General features: G+C 41.7%; 1 protein-coding gene across 1 annotated transcript in view; it reads right to left on the reverse strand.

The window, feature by feature from the left end:
- GRB10 (growth factor receptor bound protein 10) overlaps positions 1-17,725 on the reverse strand; it is a 109,380-nt gene that overhangs the window by 17,042 nt on the left and 74,613 nt on the right. The window contains exons 5-6 of the mRNA XM_027878985.1: positions 6,794-6,950; positions 1,049-1,164 (exon numbers count right to left, since the gene is read on the reverse strand). Coding sequence (XP_027734786.1) covers positions 1,049-1,164; positions 6,794-6,950 — 273 coding nt within the window. The remainder of the gene's footprint in view (positions 1-1,048; positions 1,165-6,793; positions 6,951-17,725) is intronic.

Below are 17,725 nucleotides of genomic sequence, written 5' to 3' on the forward strand. Positions count from 1 at the left end.
AACACTCAGATGTTCATAGGTTATCAGATGGTAAGATCAACAGAAGTGAAAAATTATGAACACTTCATGCACAGAAATGTTTCAGTAAGTCAAGGCACAGACTCTGAAACAAGCACTAGCAGATGACAAATGTACGTGCAAGCACACGTGTGAGGATGCATTAGCATCTATGAGAAAACAAATTAATTTATCATCTGCAGTTACTTCAGCAATGAGTTTACATGTGACCTCATGTATCTTTTTTCTTCTCACTTCACAAATGCCTCACTGACCTAAAATCTGCTCCTACCTAACCACCTCTCGCCTTTTCTCAATTATCAAGGTGAGTTACACCGGCTGATACTGTTTTATGTCGACAGTCTGTTCCAACTTTTGTTTAGACAAAATGCGAAAAGTCATCCCCCCATAAATAGTTAGACAGTAACCAGTTTAAAATTACAATGTTCAAAGGATCTTACAAATCCAGGAATAAGTATAGCTATGACATACAATACTTTTCAAACATTGATATACATGAGGACATAGAGAGAGCAAGCTACTAAGATGAGTAAGGAAGGCAGAGCACACTAGTAAAGCACAGCCATAGGTGAAACAATGTTCAATATACATAAACTGGAAATTCCTTGTATATAGTAAGTGCTTTAGGAGTTACACAGAGGGATTTTGGTTTTACTGTCAGAAATTAAAAGGTTTGGATACTGCATGGTCTGCGATCAATTTGCTTCAAATCAAGTAACTTTTAAGACGATGAGTAAATTGCACTTCTGATTGTTTTTCTTGAACCAACCAAGACTTCCGTGTCTTGGTCACCCTCCAGTATAGCAACAGACATTTTGAAACAAGTATATTTGGTAACTTGAAAACACTTGAGGTTTTTAGGCTGGGAGAAGAGTAAAAGGAATTTAAACATTGGTTAAAATTTCTTCGGAAAGAATTCTGTTAGTTGGTTGCCTATTTTTTTTTTATAATAGATGTTTAAGACATAACAATGCCCAGCAATGTTATTGCAATCCATCCCCCTGTGGTGTAAACAAGTAATGAGACTCACCATGGGATTTTTGAAAAATTCATATTTTGCATAATTCTTCCTGAACAAAAATTTACTTTCACTTCCCATTGTGGATTCAACTTGAACTATGAGCTCATGATCTTCCAAGCACCTCTCTGTGGAAAAAGAACATGATGTTAACACACAGCCAACCAGCAGAAGGAGAGAGACCAACTAAGAATAGCAATAAAACAACCCACTGTAACTCCATTACCTCTTAAGAAATCAGCAAAATACATTCTAGCTTTCAAACCACACTGCCATGAAACAATGCTTTACTTTGTGAAGTATTACAAAGTTAATTATATGGCAGTGTTCTTCAAAGATTTCCTATCTCAGGGCTTCATAAGCACAGACTTTCTCAAAAGGAATATATTTTTTTGTGTGCAGAAGCTTAAATGATAAAGACAAACCTCTTTGTGCTGATTGTACACTGTGGAACTAGCAAGGTGGACAGATTTAGAGGAAAAAAAAGTTACAGAAAGGCCACTGTTAGGTCTTGAACTATCACAGAAATACAGCGTCCTGTTTGATCACACTCTATAAACCCAGCTCATTTCAAGGTGAACTTCAGGCCTTTATTGTAGATGCTAGACAATGGGGTTTATTATGAAAGAGGTCACAGGATCTACTTTACAGGAATACTGACAGAGACAAACGTTTTGTACACATGACAGGGCAATTTTCTGCTCTAGATTTGGTTACAAGGTAACTCCCCATAACCACCACTTCTCTGGTCAAAAGAATGGCACATCAAAGCATTAACAGATAGCTTAACAAATCCAATTCACTGAAAGCAGTAACTTGAAAGAAGACAACTGGCTAAGTGTGCACTACTTAATGAACTCATTATCTTGGCAAGTCTTCAGAAGTTTCCCTGAAAATATTTATATATTTTTCAAAAGTTTTAACTAGTCAGTGCTTTCATCCCTTACAGAATACAAAATTAAAAAATGAGGTCAAACAAAACATAACTTTTGCAAAGCTTTAAACAAAATGCCTGTGACTTGCTGACCAAAGAAGTTTGGAGAGTCCCTTCCCCACTTGGTGTTGCATTCCAGCAGTTAGAAATGTCAGGGTGCCGCCCAAGCTCTTGGGGTGTTTTCAGGATAGAAAGCAAGCAGTCATCAGCATCTCAGAAAGAGTAAGCTCTTGAATGTTACTTGAATTATTTAATTTAGCAGATTAATGTGTGTTCTTTGATTGAAAATTTAACCTATGTCTGAATGATCCCATTGTCTCTTTCACCTGCATTTAGGTTGTCAGTCATCACCAGCTCATTGATAACTTCAGCATTTACTGTGCATTTGCAATGTCCAGCCTTGCTACAGACTGTATTTTCCAGGGCTTAACAAATTTCCATAGTGGGCTGCTCTAGTGCATCAGCCATAACAGCACTTTTGAGGGGTATTCTTTGAGTAATGTGTGTGACAATGCTTCTACTGATGGCTGTTAAGGAAGGACATTTTCTACCACCACAAGAGTCATCACCTAAACCTACACATTATCTAGGGGCTTCACAGGTGAATTTTCAGATATTGCTGATCTGTTGCTACTACCATGGTTTTAAACAACTTAATCAAACCTCCTTCACATTGTGATGAGGACTGTGGGCCAATGAGGGTCTGGTTTTTACATTATGTTTCCTCCAAAAAACATTTAATTACATTGGTATGAAACTTTATCACAGTATGAACCCCAAAAGACCACGTGCCCTGTTTCTGTCTGCTTCTGTCACCACACAAAGTTGTGCTCTTCACTTTCCTGATGCACTGAAAATGGCTCATCTAAGAGCAGGGACAAATTCTTCATTCTGTTCTGAGGAAATGCAGTATAGATGACCGTTTGTCAATTGATTTTGTATTTCAATGGTTAGTTTCTGTAAATATACTCAGTGCCTGTTTCTTAGATGCTTTAGACAACTGACATGTATTCTGTTACTAAATCAAGAACCTTTTCAGATTCTGTGGTAATATTCCTGCTGATTTAATGTTCATATTTTCGTTTTGATGGTAAAAGCCATCTTGGAGAAAGGGTACAGCATTTCATAGCAGGTACATGTAAAAAGGAAGCTAGTCCTGGTCAGTTTGCTACTACTTCATAGGAGTTGTACACCTGGAAAGTCCTGGGTCATTTGCAGTCGGTTAGTACAAATGGGATGAACCACCACTTGACACACTAGCAACTCAGCCTCAGCCCTGCTTTGAGCTTTCTGCTACAAGACTAGACACACAGATGTCAGCCTGCTAGGTTCAATAGGTCAGTCTGTCTTCAAGTGGCATTGCTGCTGAAGTGACCAGAAATGTGTCCTTTCAGTTTACCTGATAGGCTCCATTCAGTCTCCTCTACACACTTCCTAGAAGAACAGGCTTCCCCAGTCCCAGGCCCACCACCCCCCACCCACCCAGATTGCTCTGTATTTTTATCAAAACTTCTACAAAACTGTAGCAATGATACAAGATGGGAAAAGGAGCTGGATTCCATCATGAACAACTCATAGGCATAGCCCAAAATTCCCACAGAGAGAATCACTACAAATGACAAGTGGACCCCCATATGAAAAAGCCCTCCCTGTGTGGGCTGTGTCAAACTGTTCCACTTTTAATTCATTAATATTAAGGCATGTAAACAAAAAAAAAAAAATCTATGTACAAAACTGCAGCAACGCTTTCTTCTAACCCTTACATATTTCAGAGCCCTACTACTTTTCTTTCCTTGTTCAGCTATATTTAATAATATGTATTGTCAATTCTGGAGCTGGAAAAATTAGGTTTGTAGATAGGGAGTCTTTCAGTGTCTACACACATACTATTATGAACTGTCTTCATCATTATTATTTCTGGTAATGTCCAATACAGAGATCTCCATCCCCATCCTAAATTGATGATACTTAGGCATGAAGTAGCACATAAGGAGAATACCACATTTTATGAACAGATTAGGCGTACTTCTAGTAGCAAATGAAATAATGGGACCAATTCAAGTTTCACAGACTGCTAAAGCAGTGGTTCAGTGCAGCAGGGACCTCTTTCAAATGTCAAATCTAAGACTTTCTGAGGTCAAATTGTCACATCTTTGCCTCCAGTAAGAACACAAATTCTTTGTGCAGCCCAACAGTTGTGTGAAGCCATTTGCAAGCACGCATGTTGTTTGGAATATACTTGACTACGCGTGCACAGTAAACAGTCAGGTGAGAGTTCTTTACAAAGTGGGACCTAGAAGACCACTGCAATGATAAATATGCAGCTGCCTTCAAAAATTTGATCTTGTCCTCAGTCCGCCCAATAGTAAAATGATGAACTGGTTCTGCAAACTGAGCTCTTTTGGAAAGAACTATTAGGAAAGATCAAGGAATAAAAAAAAAAGACAGTGAACTAAATGAGGAAACTCCTCTTTTTTGGTGGGCTTCAAGATTAGCACCTACAGTATTAAATAAGCAAGGATGTATTGCATAAGAAATAATGTCTTCTGGAAACACAGATTTCTCACTACTCTTAAATCATATTTCTTTTCACATACCACTGTTTCATACTTATACTAGCAATCTTATATCTAGAGAAAAAAATATGGAACATCAGACACCTGATAACTTCACCTAGGATGCAGACCTTGATCTGACAGTCTATGAAATACAGGGAAGCATTTAAACTACATAGAAGCTACATAAGCAGCCAAGTAATACAAAATTCAAACTGCAACCAAAAATTGGTAGAAGCGTTAAAGTCAGTATTTAATTTTTACTGACTATGTCACAGTGGATACTTTGGACCCCAAACACAAGAAATTGGATGAAGTTGTCTCCCATTAAATGAACTCATTTATTCTCTTTTTTGTCCACATCCTTTCAAGTATGTGAAATCTGTATAATTATATCTTTTTTGACTCTTTAAATGCTTTTCTTCTTTGTCTGGTTGCTTTATACCCCCAAAGGTTGCATTACTTTTCACATAGATCTACTGCGTGGCATACAGAGGACAGCCCAGGAGCAGTTCCTGTGGAACAAAGTTTGGTGGCTGCTGAAGCCCCAACCTGCACACCCCGCTTCTCTGGGGGCCCGCTTTGTGCTTCAGTGTGAAACAGAGGTCCAAAGCAGGCAGGTCCCCATGTATATAAATGCAGCCCGATAAGTATCTTGCTCTTTTCCCATCATTGTTAATTACCAAGTTATTTGTGTGTAAACAGAAGCTTTTGATTTCCTAATCAGCCCCCTGCCCGATTCATTCAGAGATGTCACACACCAGAGTTTGACAGCACAATTAGTCACCATGGAAGCTATTGTGATGTCACAAACACTGAATTGTGGCATCATTGAATGAATCTGGCAGGAGAAGGATGTTGGTTACAAAGGAGAAGGCTTCTGTTTACACAATACCTTGGTAATCAGCAATGATGGGAAAGAGAATATAGAAAAAGAGAGCCTGGTAGTTTAATGAGCAATGATAAAACTGAAAATTTGTAAAGGTTTTTAGAAGCGCATGTGGCATATTAAGCTACAGAGATAAAGGTTCTGTAATTTATACCTTAATTCTTCACCTCGTCCTATGTCCTCACAACTGAAAGTATATCTTAGACATATACCAGTGAGTATTTAATCTTAATTTTTTCATATATTCTACACTAGGAGAGATAATAAAACCATTAAACAATCAGGATATCCTATGGGTTTGGGGTTTTTTTTAAGTGTTGGTCTGCAGAGCAGTGCATTTATTAGCATTTAACAGTATTGGTTTAGGGCATTACATTTCCAGCAAATCGTTTCCTTTTTTTTATTTGTAAGGGTTCTGAATTAGATTTTTGACATAAAAATCCCTCTGTTAGCTACAGATAGCATTCACAATTCCAGTGCTGGTGATCACAGCTTATGATTTGTCTTCCTCTGTTTTCTAGAAAAAAAATTCCCGTGAAGTATATGGAGTAATACCCCAAATGCTACACTTTCTAAAGCATTATTGTATGCTACGTAGAATTATAGATAGTGTTATCTGTGCAATATGCAGTTGCAAGCTGCATAGCAGAACCCTGCAACTAATCAGTGCCACAAAAAACCAGGAAAAGCAAGACTGAATAACATGAGATCCTTTCAGGTACTGTAATTAAACCAATTCACGGTGTTATTTAATTCCCCATGGTTCTTCCTCTTGCTGCCTTCTTGAAACTGTAACCATGACACCTTAATTTCAATCAGGTGGAGGAGCTGATGCCTGGAGAGCAGATGCCACTGCTGGTCCAGAAATTGCCCATGGATTTGCGGGTGGTGCCACCATTTTTTCCCTGCCTGAAGTCAAGTTTAGCTAACCCCCTCCCCCACCTCAGCATGTCTAGCTTTCATAAGCATTACTGTAGGTATGCAAAGCTGAGTCTGTTCACCCAGGTCTCCCAGCTGGTGATGAGCTGAGCTGTTTCATAGGACCGTACTCTAAGGATCAAGCTTAATTTGCCTAAGCTGTTTATTTGCAATAGCTTCAGACACAGCAAGGTAGCAACAGTGCGCTAGCATGAAGATTAGACAATTCTTTTTTTTTATATATAAAAAAACCCAGAGGATGGGAAATAAGAGAAGGACTTAAAATGACTTAAACGCTTAACACATGAAATTGTAATACACAGAAAGCACTTATGTGACTTCAGCTAATTGTACAAATAAAAGCAGTGGAAAGAAAACGTTCCGTCTGGAAGCACATTTATACGAATTACACATATTTTATGTTCCCAAGTAACCATGCCACCCCTTTGACCATTCCCTACCTAATCCTAGGTGAGGGTGATGCTCCACTAGAGTCCAGCTGTTATCATCCACACAATGACTTTTGTAAACGAGCAGCTGACAGAGGTCCCTGGCTGTCATGTCTGCTAGAATCTCGACCACTTTGCTTGTTCCATCTTCACTAAAGACTTTTACATCCTGCAACATAAAGGGTACACTTACAGATCAACAGCTCTGAACATAGGCAAACCACACAGCTACTATAGAAAAGCATCATCCTCTTGGCGTGAGGGTTCCAAGCACCTTGGCAGCCAGGACAAATGAAATGGATGATTCACTTTATAACACTGTCTCTCAATGCCCCCTAGACCTATTTCCCCTCCCCCCTCCCCAACACCTCTCTGCACTAAACAAAGATTCAGCAGGGTTAATATGACCAAGTACACAGAAAAAGTGAGAGAGCAGGTTCTGTATAAAGCTGTGTAAGGTAAGCAAACGTGAAACAATGTCAGGAGAGTACTTTGGCAACAGTGGGCGAGAGAAATCACATCCAGTCAAACACGCACAATTTTCACTGCGATCCCATCAGAGGCCTCTGAACATTCACAGAGGAGCAGGCCAAGACCCCAAAGATTAAATATGGCTCTCTTGTCTCCCACTAACTTTTGATTGTTTCGTGGGGGGAAGTCCCACTTGCAGTTTGCCGGCAGATCAATAACCTAGCACAGTCCACAGATTTCTCTCTCTACCCTGACTTCTCTTTTGATTCTAGACTGAAAGTAGTTCAAAACCAAATGTGCATACGCTGCACATCCTAAAACATGTCAGGAACCTTCTCCCCACCTCCTGAATTATACAGATGCTTTCCTCTTTGCATTGTTCTGCTCAAGCAAGAGACACTTGGCACAAAATTATTTCTCTGGGTAAACTTGCAGGTCCCAGATTTAAATGAACTCGGTGTTTAAAATGCTCTACATCCTAGCACGAGAAGGAGAGTCTAACAAAAACCTGGAGGGTAATTCGATATGGAAAATCTTACCTCAACAGCACGTAAAAGGCAGCAGTCGGAAGAACAAGATGGCATTTTAAATAGGGATTGCCTCCTGAGAGTTAGTTCTCTGCCTCCGCCGACCCTGTGCAGCCTGCGGCTGGGCGCTCGGGGTGCCGGCGGCGTCAGCGGGTGGCTGTACCCTACCTGTCACGTAGCCCCTGCGATGGGGACTGTTTCTGGGGAGGGAAACAACTCTGCCAGGGCTCCACTCAAAGGGTTACACGCAATCTTTGCGGTAGTGAATCAAACCACACTGTGCAGACCAATCCTAGCCCTCCCTCCGACTGATGTAATCATTTCCCACACACTATCAGACTTCCAAATTATTCCCGCCTCCCCCACCCCCCCCAAAAAAAAAAAAAAAAAAAAAAAAGAAAAGGAAAAAAGAAAAAGGAATTACAAAGGATTTTTTTTTTTTTTGTATGACGACCTTCGGGGCGTTGGAGCCCCCTGGGGCCGCCCCAGGGCGGGGGGAGGCCGGCACGCGTGTGCTGCTGCCCCGGCGCCGGTGCCGAGCCCGCCCGCAGCCCGGCCTGCCCGCGGCTGATGTCATCCGCCTGCAACTTGGGCACTTGAACTTCTCCTGCCCGGGCCGGACCCCCGCCCGGACCCGCTCCAGGCCCCGCGGTGCCACCGGGCCGGGACGGAGGGGTCGGCTCCATCGCCGCACGCCCGGCGCCTTCCCTGCCCCCTTTCCCCCGGGCCGCCGGTCCCCCGGCCACGCACAAATTCGAGCCCAGTGAGGGAGGAGTTAAAGCCTCATCCCAGCCCAAGTGACTCAAACCCGCGCGTTCAGGAAACGGCTTCATCTGACAGCGGGGATGAGCTAGCTCTTTCAGAAGTGGGCTCTGGAGAGGAGAGGAGGGGGAATCCCAGTTGCTCTAGGGAAGGCATGCGTGTTGTACAATGCTACGGCTGCCCTCCTGCCAACACTCAGCCAAGCAGAGGCATCCTCGAACACGCAGGAATTTGTTGGGCGTGGGGGTGTCCCCGTTTTTTGTCCTGCGGGCAAGTCTTTGTTCTGTCACTAGCCCCCGTTTCGCAGCAGAGCCCCACATCACACCCGCAGCGGTCCCGGCCCACTCTGCCACTCGGCAGCGGATCCGTGGAACCGGGGGACACGAATGGATGGATGCCCGAGACACCCCGCATCACACCGGTTTGCAAGTGGGCAGAGCAGCTCTCGTGTTCCTTCCCTGGATTTGCAAGCACACCGAAAAGCCAGTATTCAACAAGACAGAAAGTAGCTATTTTATTTGTTTGGGGTTTAGTGGAGAATGGGAGGGACCTAACACTCGCTTGACTCTTTTTTTTTTTCCTTCTACTTTATATAGTATAGCCATAGACTGGAAAGGAGTACCACAAGCAAAAAGTTGGTGGTGAAAGAATTCCTTTCTACTTTCAGCTTACTCTGTGCGCTTAACTCCACTTTCTGTATTGAAACTGAACTATTTTGGATGGATTTCCTGCCTCGGGAACCAACCTGGTGACATCATTCATTCATTAGTCACGAGAAGCACAGCCCTGCGCTCGCTGCCTCAGCTTTCACAGGGGAGCCTAACTCGGGAATATGCCACAGCAATTGCCACTTTTGCAACACTTGGAGCACAAAACCCCCTCTTTTCCTTCCCTGCTGTTTTGCTGGGAACAAGTCAGTGATACAGGGCAGGTTGCACCTGAGCCTTGTCAATGCCAAGTCCCAAAAGAGAGGCAAAGCTGTTCTGCTGCAGGTGTCTCTCCAGCCTGTGCAGGTGGAAAAGACAACCATCACACTTTTCTCTGCTCCCAAGCATGGAAAGACTTAATGGCACATGGCCACTGGATGAAACTGCAGCTGTCTTTTATGCTCATTCATGCTGTGCTCTCTCGGTATGAAGTAAAGGGGTCACGGGTGTGTGTTCCAGCCTCCCCCCCCTTGCCCAGAGCCAGAGCTGATGCCGATGCCAGCCCCCCTGAAGTACCACAGCATCTAAAAGCAGGTACTGGATACCCAGTGCTGCAGTTCAGTGTGTGGCTGCTGTAACGCCATGTTACAGCTCTCCTCCTCAGAGCCAGGCCCCGCAGGCAGCATGTGCTACTCCCACACCACAGCCACTACGGGAGTTGTGTTACAAACATGGATACGTTCATTTGCGGGACTGGTCAGCCTTTGGGGTTTTAACAGTTCCTTTAAAGGCCAGGGAATGGAATGCAGCGGGTGGGCAGCGTAAACGCGGCAATGAGCAAGTTAACTTCACTGACTATTAATAGTGCTGCGTTTGCCATCAAGGACAGTGCAAGGCCGTGTATCACCAATGACATCAGAGATATAAAACACTGCATCAGGAGGGGATGTAATGGCCTGAGCTGAACCCTGCCCTAGGGGACAGGAGAAAGGCACAAGTGAGATGAAACCCTGTGCCTCTGCAGACGCAAGAGTGCAATGGCCACTAAGAGGCTTACATGAAAGGTAAGGGCATTTTATGTCCCCACACAATGCTGCAGAGCATAAAGTACAACCACAAATATGAAACCAACTTGAAGACAAAGCTTCCACCTCCAACTTTCTGACAGCTTCTGTGACAAAAGAGGCAGATAACAATATTCCTGTATCACAGAGGGGATTGAGTCTAAAGTCAGTTGGTCAAATCCAACCCTCTCACCCTCTCACATTTCCTTTTTTTTTTTTTTTTCTTCAAGGAAGCACCTCCTGCTTTAAGATGTTAAGGGCTCTCTTTTCAAACTTCTTCCAGCAGAAATGCTGTTTCACTTCCAAAGTTGATTTGGGGCTTATTATCTACAAAGGAAAATGAAGCATAGTTCATTCTGAATAAAATACTCCAATAATGAAAACAGCCTAAAGAGAGGTTCAGAAAGTTAGTCTGACACTTTGGCCCTGCATCCCTCCGAGAAATGCAGTGAAATGCAACAGCAGACTGCCTGCAACAGTGATTTACAAAAGGCCCTAATTACGTCAGCGGCACAAGGCACCTTCTATTCAAAATTAAGGTTAAGAATGCTAAGCCAACCAGAGCAGTATATTGGCTGAACATTCAGTGCTTTACAGTGCAAAGGAGCAGATAACAGACTGCACCATTGTTCTGGGAAGAATTCTTCCCCCAAGCTTTCTCTCTTTTTTTTTTTTTTTTGAAAGGCAGAAAGACTTAAAAAAATTAAAAATTTAAAGGAACATTAATATTCATCACTTCAGTGGTTTCATATAATGGGTCATGTATCTCGAGTATCGTCATGGCTGTTTCATCTTCCAGCCTCAGTTCCTCAACCTCACTGCAGTATTTTGTGTGCATCAAGTAATGCAAACATTTTAAGAATGCTGAGAGAAAATACCCCAAAAAAAACAAAAAAACCCCAAGAGAGTCGTGTCTTGGTCACATTATTTCTTCTCCACTTTCCTATTTGTTCTATTAATTTTTTTTCTTCAAAACAAAACCTACGACTGTACACAATGATCATAAAAATTCATGGTTTTAAATGACATTATGCTGGAAATCTCCAGCATCATAGATCTACATTTGCATTCTACAGTCTGAAATTAAACACAGTGTAATTTATATCAGTGCAAACCAACCTTTGTTATTCTGGGTTATGAGTCCAAACATAAGAGAGTACCAGTTATCAGAAGGCCCTCTGACTGAAATCTAATAGATAAAAGGTTTCAGTACACTAGTTCTTCAAGAGCTTCCCTTTATTAGAGATGAAGATCAGAGACTTCACAGTAAGCCATTAAAATACACTGAAGAGTCATTACCAAGAACTGCACAAACTGAAAATCAGTCCAGCAAGTTTTGACTTTCATCCTCCAATTTCACTCATCAAAACTGTTCAGACATGAGAACCATGCAATCAGTGAGGTAAATTGAAGAAAAGTGGAATTGACATGCATGTACCTTGTGCAAGCAGAAGTAACTATTTATTGCAGAAAGCACATATGTACCAGGCAGGTACTTGGCTGTTTTCACTGGAACCCCGTTTTTGATGAGATCTTTTTTTCCAAAAGCTTTCTATAATCAAAACCCATCAGCTCACAGGAGTAGAGTCAGAGCCACTTGGAAGAATGGGGAAGTTTTCAATTAGGATCGGTCAACTCAGAGCTGCTGAAGACTCAAGCTCTGCATGCAGGCTACCTTTGAACTGCTATTGGCCTAGTTCAAAAAGCAACAAATTAGACTACGGTTTTGCTTTCTAAAGTTGCAAACCTTTGACAAAGAAAAGCCTCTAGGCATGCTCTGTGCACACCTGACAGGCAAGCAACTCAGTCAGCCACATCTACAGGCTGGAACACCAGCTAGTCCCCCCTTACTTGCCCAGCAGCAGTGAGGCAGCTTTATAAGACATGGGAATGAATTTCAAGTCCTGCAGTAATATATATATATAGGTCAACCCTATGGCTTTTTTTTTGCCTTCTCTGTTGCACTGCTTGTGGAGGAAAAAAACCCTTCAGACAAACAGCAGTGGTAACAGCAATACATCATGAATAAGATCACTTATATACAAGGCATCAGATAGTACTTCTTTATAAAAGAAAACAATGGTGAGTTATTTGACAATTGCTTTTTTTCTTTCCCCCTACATATGCATATAAACCCTAGGAAATGCTGAGGTTAAGGTTCTCATAGCAACATTAACTCTCTCCTCTGGCATATACTATATTTAGGTACACATTTAAAAGCCTATGAGCAACAGAAGAGAACAACTGTTATAAGATGAAGATTTTAGTCTTTGACTTTCATATTCAGAACAGCAACCTCAAAAAAAAATCCCACAAAAACCCACTTAAGTTGGACATGTTTCAAAACCTGATTCTGTCCCTCTTTACTGGGCTATTTAATTTTAAATTAATTTCTGACTGTCAGAGGAATAACCTGACTTGACAGAGAATCACAGTATCATTTTATGTTCAGTGGTCATCAAAACCAACACTAAAGTCATGAAGTCCATGAGGGCTGCACCAGCGAGAGAGGTTTTGGGAATCACAACTGTGTGGGCAGAGAAGGGCAGGGCTGGATTAACACTGGATTCAAGTCAGCATCTATATTTGGAGGCTTAGCTCTTCTGAATCCATCATGTATGAACACCCAGCTGCACATTGACTTAAGTAATTTTGGAGAGTTAAATTCCTTCTGAAGGTAAAGGAGAGAGATGGAGTAACTTAACATCTAAAGCACATGACGAAGGCATTTGTGTCTATCTGCTAGCTACAGAGGGAATCTAGGCTCCTGACTCTGGACTTAAGCTGGATGCCATATAAGCTGTATTGGCTGAATTCAGGCCACCGTGGTGACTAATCAAGCAAACATGTCTCTCTGCACTATTCTCATCATGGTTTAACCCCAGACAGCAGTTCAGCCCCACATAGCCACTTGCTCACTCCCCCTCAATGGGATGGAGGAGAGAATCAGAGGGATAAAAGTTAGAAAAGTCGTGGTTTGAGATAAAGACAGTTCAATCAGGAAAGCAAAAGCCATGCATGTAAGTAAAGCAAAACATGGAATTTATTCTCTACTACCCAGGGGCAGGCAGCTGTTTAGCCATCCCCAGGAAAGCTGGGGTCCATCACATGTAATGGTGACTTGGGAAGACAAATGCCATCACTCCAAATGTGTCCCCCCATCCTTCTTCCACCAGCTTTATATGGTGAGTCAAAACCAGCAGATTACACACTGCAGTTGTTGCTATTTGAGCTTAGAAAAATAAGCAAAGTGTGTGATGTGGCATGTACATAAAGAGCATTTAAAGGAACATATACAACATGCACATTTGGGATGCTATTAAAGTTTAAAACACGAATAATTGTAAAAACAAGCCAAAGCTTTTCCTTCTCTAATTCAAAACTATGTGTGAAAACGGTTACTTGTTAGGCAGGCACTGAAAAAATCTGTAGTCATTATCTGTTTCTATCTTCTTAAAACTTGAAGTATTATTCTCTCTGTATAGCTTTAGGCTTGTACAGCAACTGCATCAAATCTTCAAAAATCTCAGCTACTTACATACAACTGTGCAATATAGTTCTAAGAAATGACTGTACAGAGCACATTTACAAAACATAACCACTGCCTGCATGAACAAAAGATTTATTCCAACATGTGCTCACATACTTAGAGGCTGAAGGTTTGGAAACTGTAAGTTGCTACCCTATAATTTCCATATTTTAAAAATAAATAGCAGAATGCCATTTTAAGTGATGCACACCGACATACAGACAACACATCAATTTTGTGACAGTATTCCCAAAAGCTATTTCACTCTTTCCCACTTCGGTTTAATGCTCAGATGTTCAGATAGATCATTTGACCTGTTTGACATTTTCACATCTTCCCACTCAATTCCTCGCTTGCCTCTCATTTTTAGGTAAAAGATAGGAGAAAGACTAATTTTCAAACCTTTTAAGAGTAACAATAGGCCTTCATGAATTTTGCTGAAGCTTCAGGGTATTTGCAGAATGGTGGAAGACAGAAAGCTTGGGAAGCAGTTTTGATAGGCTTTGACAAAGTACCAGTCCACACCAGCAGCAAGGGAGCACAGCAATAGCCAGCTCTCCCAGTTCCTAATCTGGGGGTCCAGACTGCTCCAGCTTTTTCTGTTAGTTTTGATTGTAAGTCTGGTCTCCCTTCTCTCCACACGGCTCCTCCAACAGCAATTACCCTTTATGCAAAAATCCTTTCTGGTTTCAAGATCCTTTATATACAGAAAAAAAGATAGTTACAGGCACTGTTACACTCCTTTGATTATGTAATGGAAGACATTAAGTGATGTTGCTGGCATTAACCTTTGTCTTTCATATATTTTATTGTGCAATTTATCCCTAGATAGTTTGCAATCTTTCCTCAGCTGTGCTTACAGAATGCATTATTTATTGTCTGAATTTGCTCCAAGAGAAAGGTTTAGTAGAAAAGTTCTTGCAAACACAATTTAAATCACTAACAACCCTAGAAAGGGTAATAAAAAGGAAAAACATAATAATTTCTTGATTAAATTCTTAAGTAACCAAGCTAGTTACTGAGTATTTTAAATTGCTCTGCCATTATAAATTACTCTGTAGAAAAGGAATCATTACCACATCTTCCTTGCTGCACAGGCTTCCAACCACAAGAACCACATTAATTTGAAGCTTGGCAGAGAGTGCAATAAGGCTCCAGGGAGCAGCTTCCCATAGGATTTAGAGAAATGGTGCAGGTCCTGAAGACTTGGATGGCTCCTTCCTTCCCAGTAGGACATTCTGATAACTGCAGCTGAAGCACTTGTCATCTAGTGCCCGGGCCACCCTATGGGCCAAGAAGCCATTTCAGCACAGGGTTTGGCAATGTGCAGTTGGTTCTCACTTTGATTTACGATTATCTGTGTAGAACTTCTGCATGGGTAGTCCACAAAATCCCCCTTCCCTTGCATGCTTTTCTGAGTGGAAAGGAGCAGTGAGGTTGAAGAGCAGACAATGGGAACACCATTAAGATCTTGCTGCATATTTAACTAGACCTAGCACTCCACTTGCATGTACCGGTGCAGCCACATATTATTAGGGAAGGGACAAGAGACTGCTTTCAAAGATGTCTTTGGAAACTGAGGATTAGTATTTGAAAATACATGCATTTTTCATGCATGGGAAAACCTTTGCGGCAGTGACTGTCTCTTATCAGATAAAATGGACCTTGGGATTTTGACTGTGGTTGATGTAATAACAGAAGTAAATAGAACAAAACCAGCAGCTCAGTCGGGGACAATGCCAAGTAAGTTATATTTGGAATGTCCAGACACAACAAAACAAACACATTATTTTAGGAACGAATAGTTATGAAATTTGTCTTGAACAAATGCAATCCAATTTACCTCGTCCAGTAGCAAAGGAATCTAAGCAAGCATAAGATGCAGGGCTGGACAGAAATTACAAACTTAGAATGCTATAGGGGAAGATAAAGATGAACCTTCTTCCCACTCCTGTTTCTTCCTCCATCCTCCCAAAAAAGTAATCACAAGGAGTGAAAAAGCCAAAGATTTGTGAATCTGTTCCCTTGTGCTTGCAAATGCAGAGTTCCTAAGGTTTTCTCTGCATCCCTGAAGGCTAAAATAAATTTTAAAAACTAATGAAAACAGGTTCTTCACTGAAGCCCCAGCTCCTAGACCTAACAAGTCTTGCCAGAATTGTCTGAGGCAGGATGAAAAGAGTTTTCAGAGACAGATACGGTAGTGCACTAGATAACAAAAAAAAATCAATTATCTGTCTCTACAAGAGTTGCTTTATTCCCCCCATATCCTGCTGAACCAATACTGACATCCCAGACCAGGCAGTTACGCCAAAGGTGCCAGGAGAGAGAGGGAAGCTGGAAAGCAAAACAAAAAAAAAACTTTTAAGAAAAACTCTATGAATTCAATACACACAGCTTGCTCAGAAAAGAATCAAGTATGGTATGTCACCTGGAGACAAAATACAAGGTCTACAACCAATCAAAGTGTGAAAATATGAAGACTAGAACAACTTAGGGCAGTGAAAAAGGTAATGGGAGCTACTGGAAAAAGAAAGCAGAACATGGAGAAAGACTCCTAACGAAAGCTGGCTATAACCTCCAGGCACTCAAGGAACGATGACCATTTAAGGGTGGCAACTTGAAGTATAAACACATTATGAAAATTTATAGCATAACATAAGGCCTCCATGTGCTGAAAATCCCAAAAGCTCAAGCACATCTTGGAAATACAAATTTCCCTCACTCCAACAGCATCAGTTGCAACCCCCAATAGGTTTTTCCATGAGGGCTGAGTTCATACTGCTCTGACAATAACAGCAGGGTGCTTTATAAGGAGTGGGTGACAGGCTTAGCTACAGCAGCATGGCAAAGCATCCCCAATGCCTGGCTGTCAGCTGCCTCCCCACTGTACAGTATTCAGCAATATTGCTTAACTTCCCGTCTCCCAAGCTACCGGCTCTGGAAGCTGGCGATTTCAAGCAGTGAGTATCAGCTAATTGTTGCTGCCTGCAACGTTCAGGATGTTTTATGGGTCAGTTTGTCACACGCACACAATAAATGCTTTTAACAGAGCTGCTCGCGTTGGAGGGGTTATTTCTGCTCAACTGTGTAAGCATCGATTGTGTGGCCAGAATTAACCCCCTGCAGATCTTTACCCAGGAAAAGTTACGTCAGTGGAAGAAGAGGGCTTATGTTATCCTTTCCCCAAGGCATGTATAATTCTCATTTTCAGCAATTGCTTTAATGGGAAGGAAACCGTTCCATGAAACGGCTCTGCTGTTTAATTTTTGGTAGATTTAAGTATCAGATGAAAACAATGGTTTTCCACAAATTCAAGAATGATATGGCAGAAGTTTCCAGGGCTGATGCAAAATCTAGGGTTATGTCACCATGACTAACCTGGATATTCTCTCTTGAATGCAGCTAGTTCCATGCAAATCTCAGTCTCTTCCAACCTGCTAAGAATTATTCATTTTCAGTGGATAGAAGTGAGAAAAATATGGGCATAAATCCAAACAGTACAAGAAATTTCTTAGCATACAGTGTATAACTACCCTACCCCAAAACACCTAATACAGAGATCCAAGTTACCAAGACATTTTTCTCATCTCTCACTGCTCTGCTTCACTGCTGCACTCATCCATACATGCATGCTATGGTAAGACCAACTCACACGTTCAAAGTCCACAGCAAGTGGACTTGAACTTATCTATTTCCAAGTTCCCTCTCCAGGGCTTGATCAAGACCATTTTGCATACCCCTTCCTCCTAGAGGGGGCACCACAAACAAAAAAACAAACACAAAAAAACCCCACACAACCCAACCCTTTGCTTAGCTTACAGGGACAAATTCCCTGCTGCCATGGTTACCACTCCAACTTCTCCTGTGGAACTAGAAATAAAAAAAATAAAATAAAATTAAAAAAAAATACTTCCCTAAGAACAGACGGCTATATGTTAGCTCTT

The sequence above is a fragment of the Empidonax traillii genome, unplaced genomic scaffold (genome assembly GCF_003031625.1).
Source record: "Empidonax traillii isolate 1590-97213 ecotype Southwest subspecies unplaced genomic scaffold, ASM303162v1 scaffold48:size2401408, whole genome shotgun sequence".
Classification (NCBI taxonomy): domain Eukaryota; kingdom Metazoa; phylum Chordata; class Aves; order Passeriformes; family Tyrannidae; genus Empidonax; species Empidonax traillii.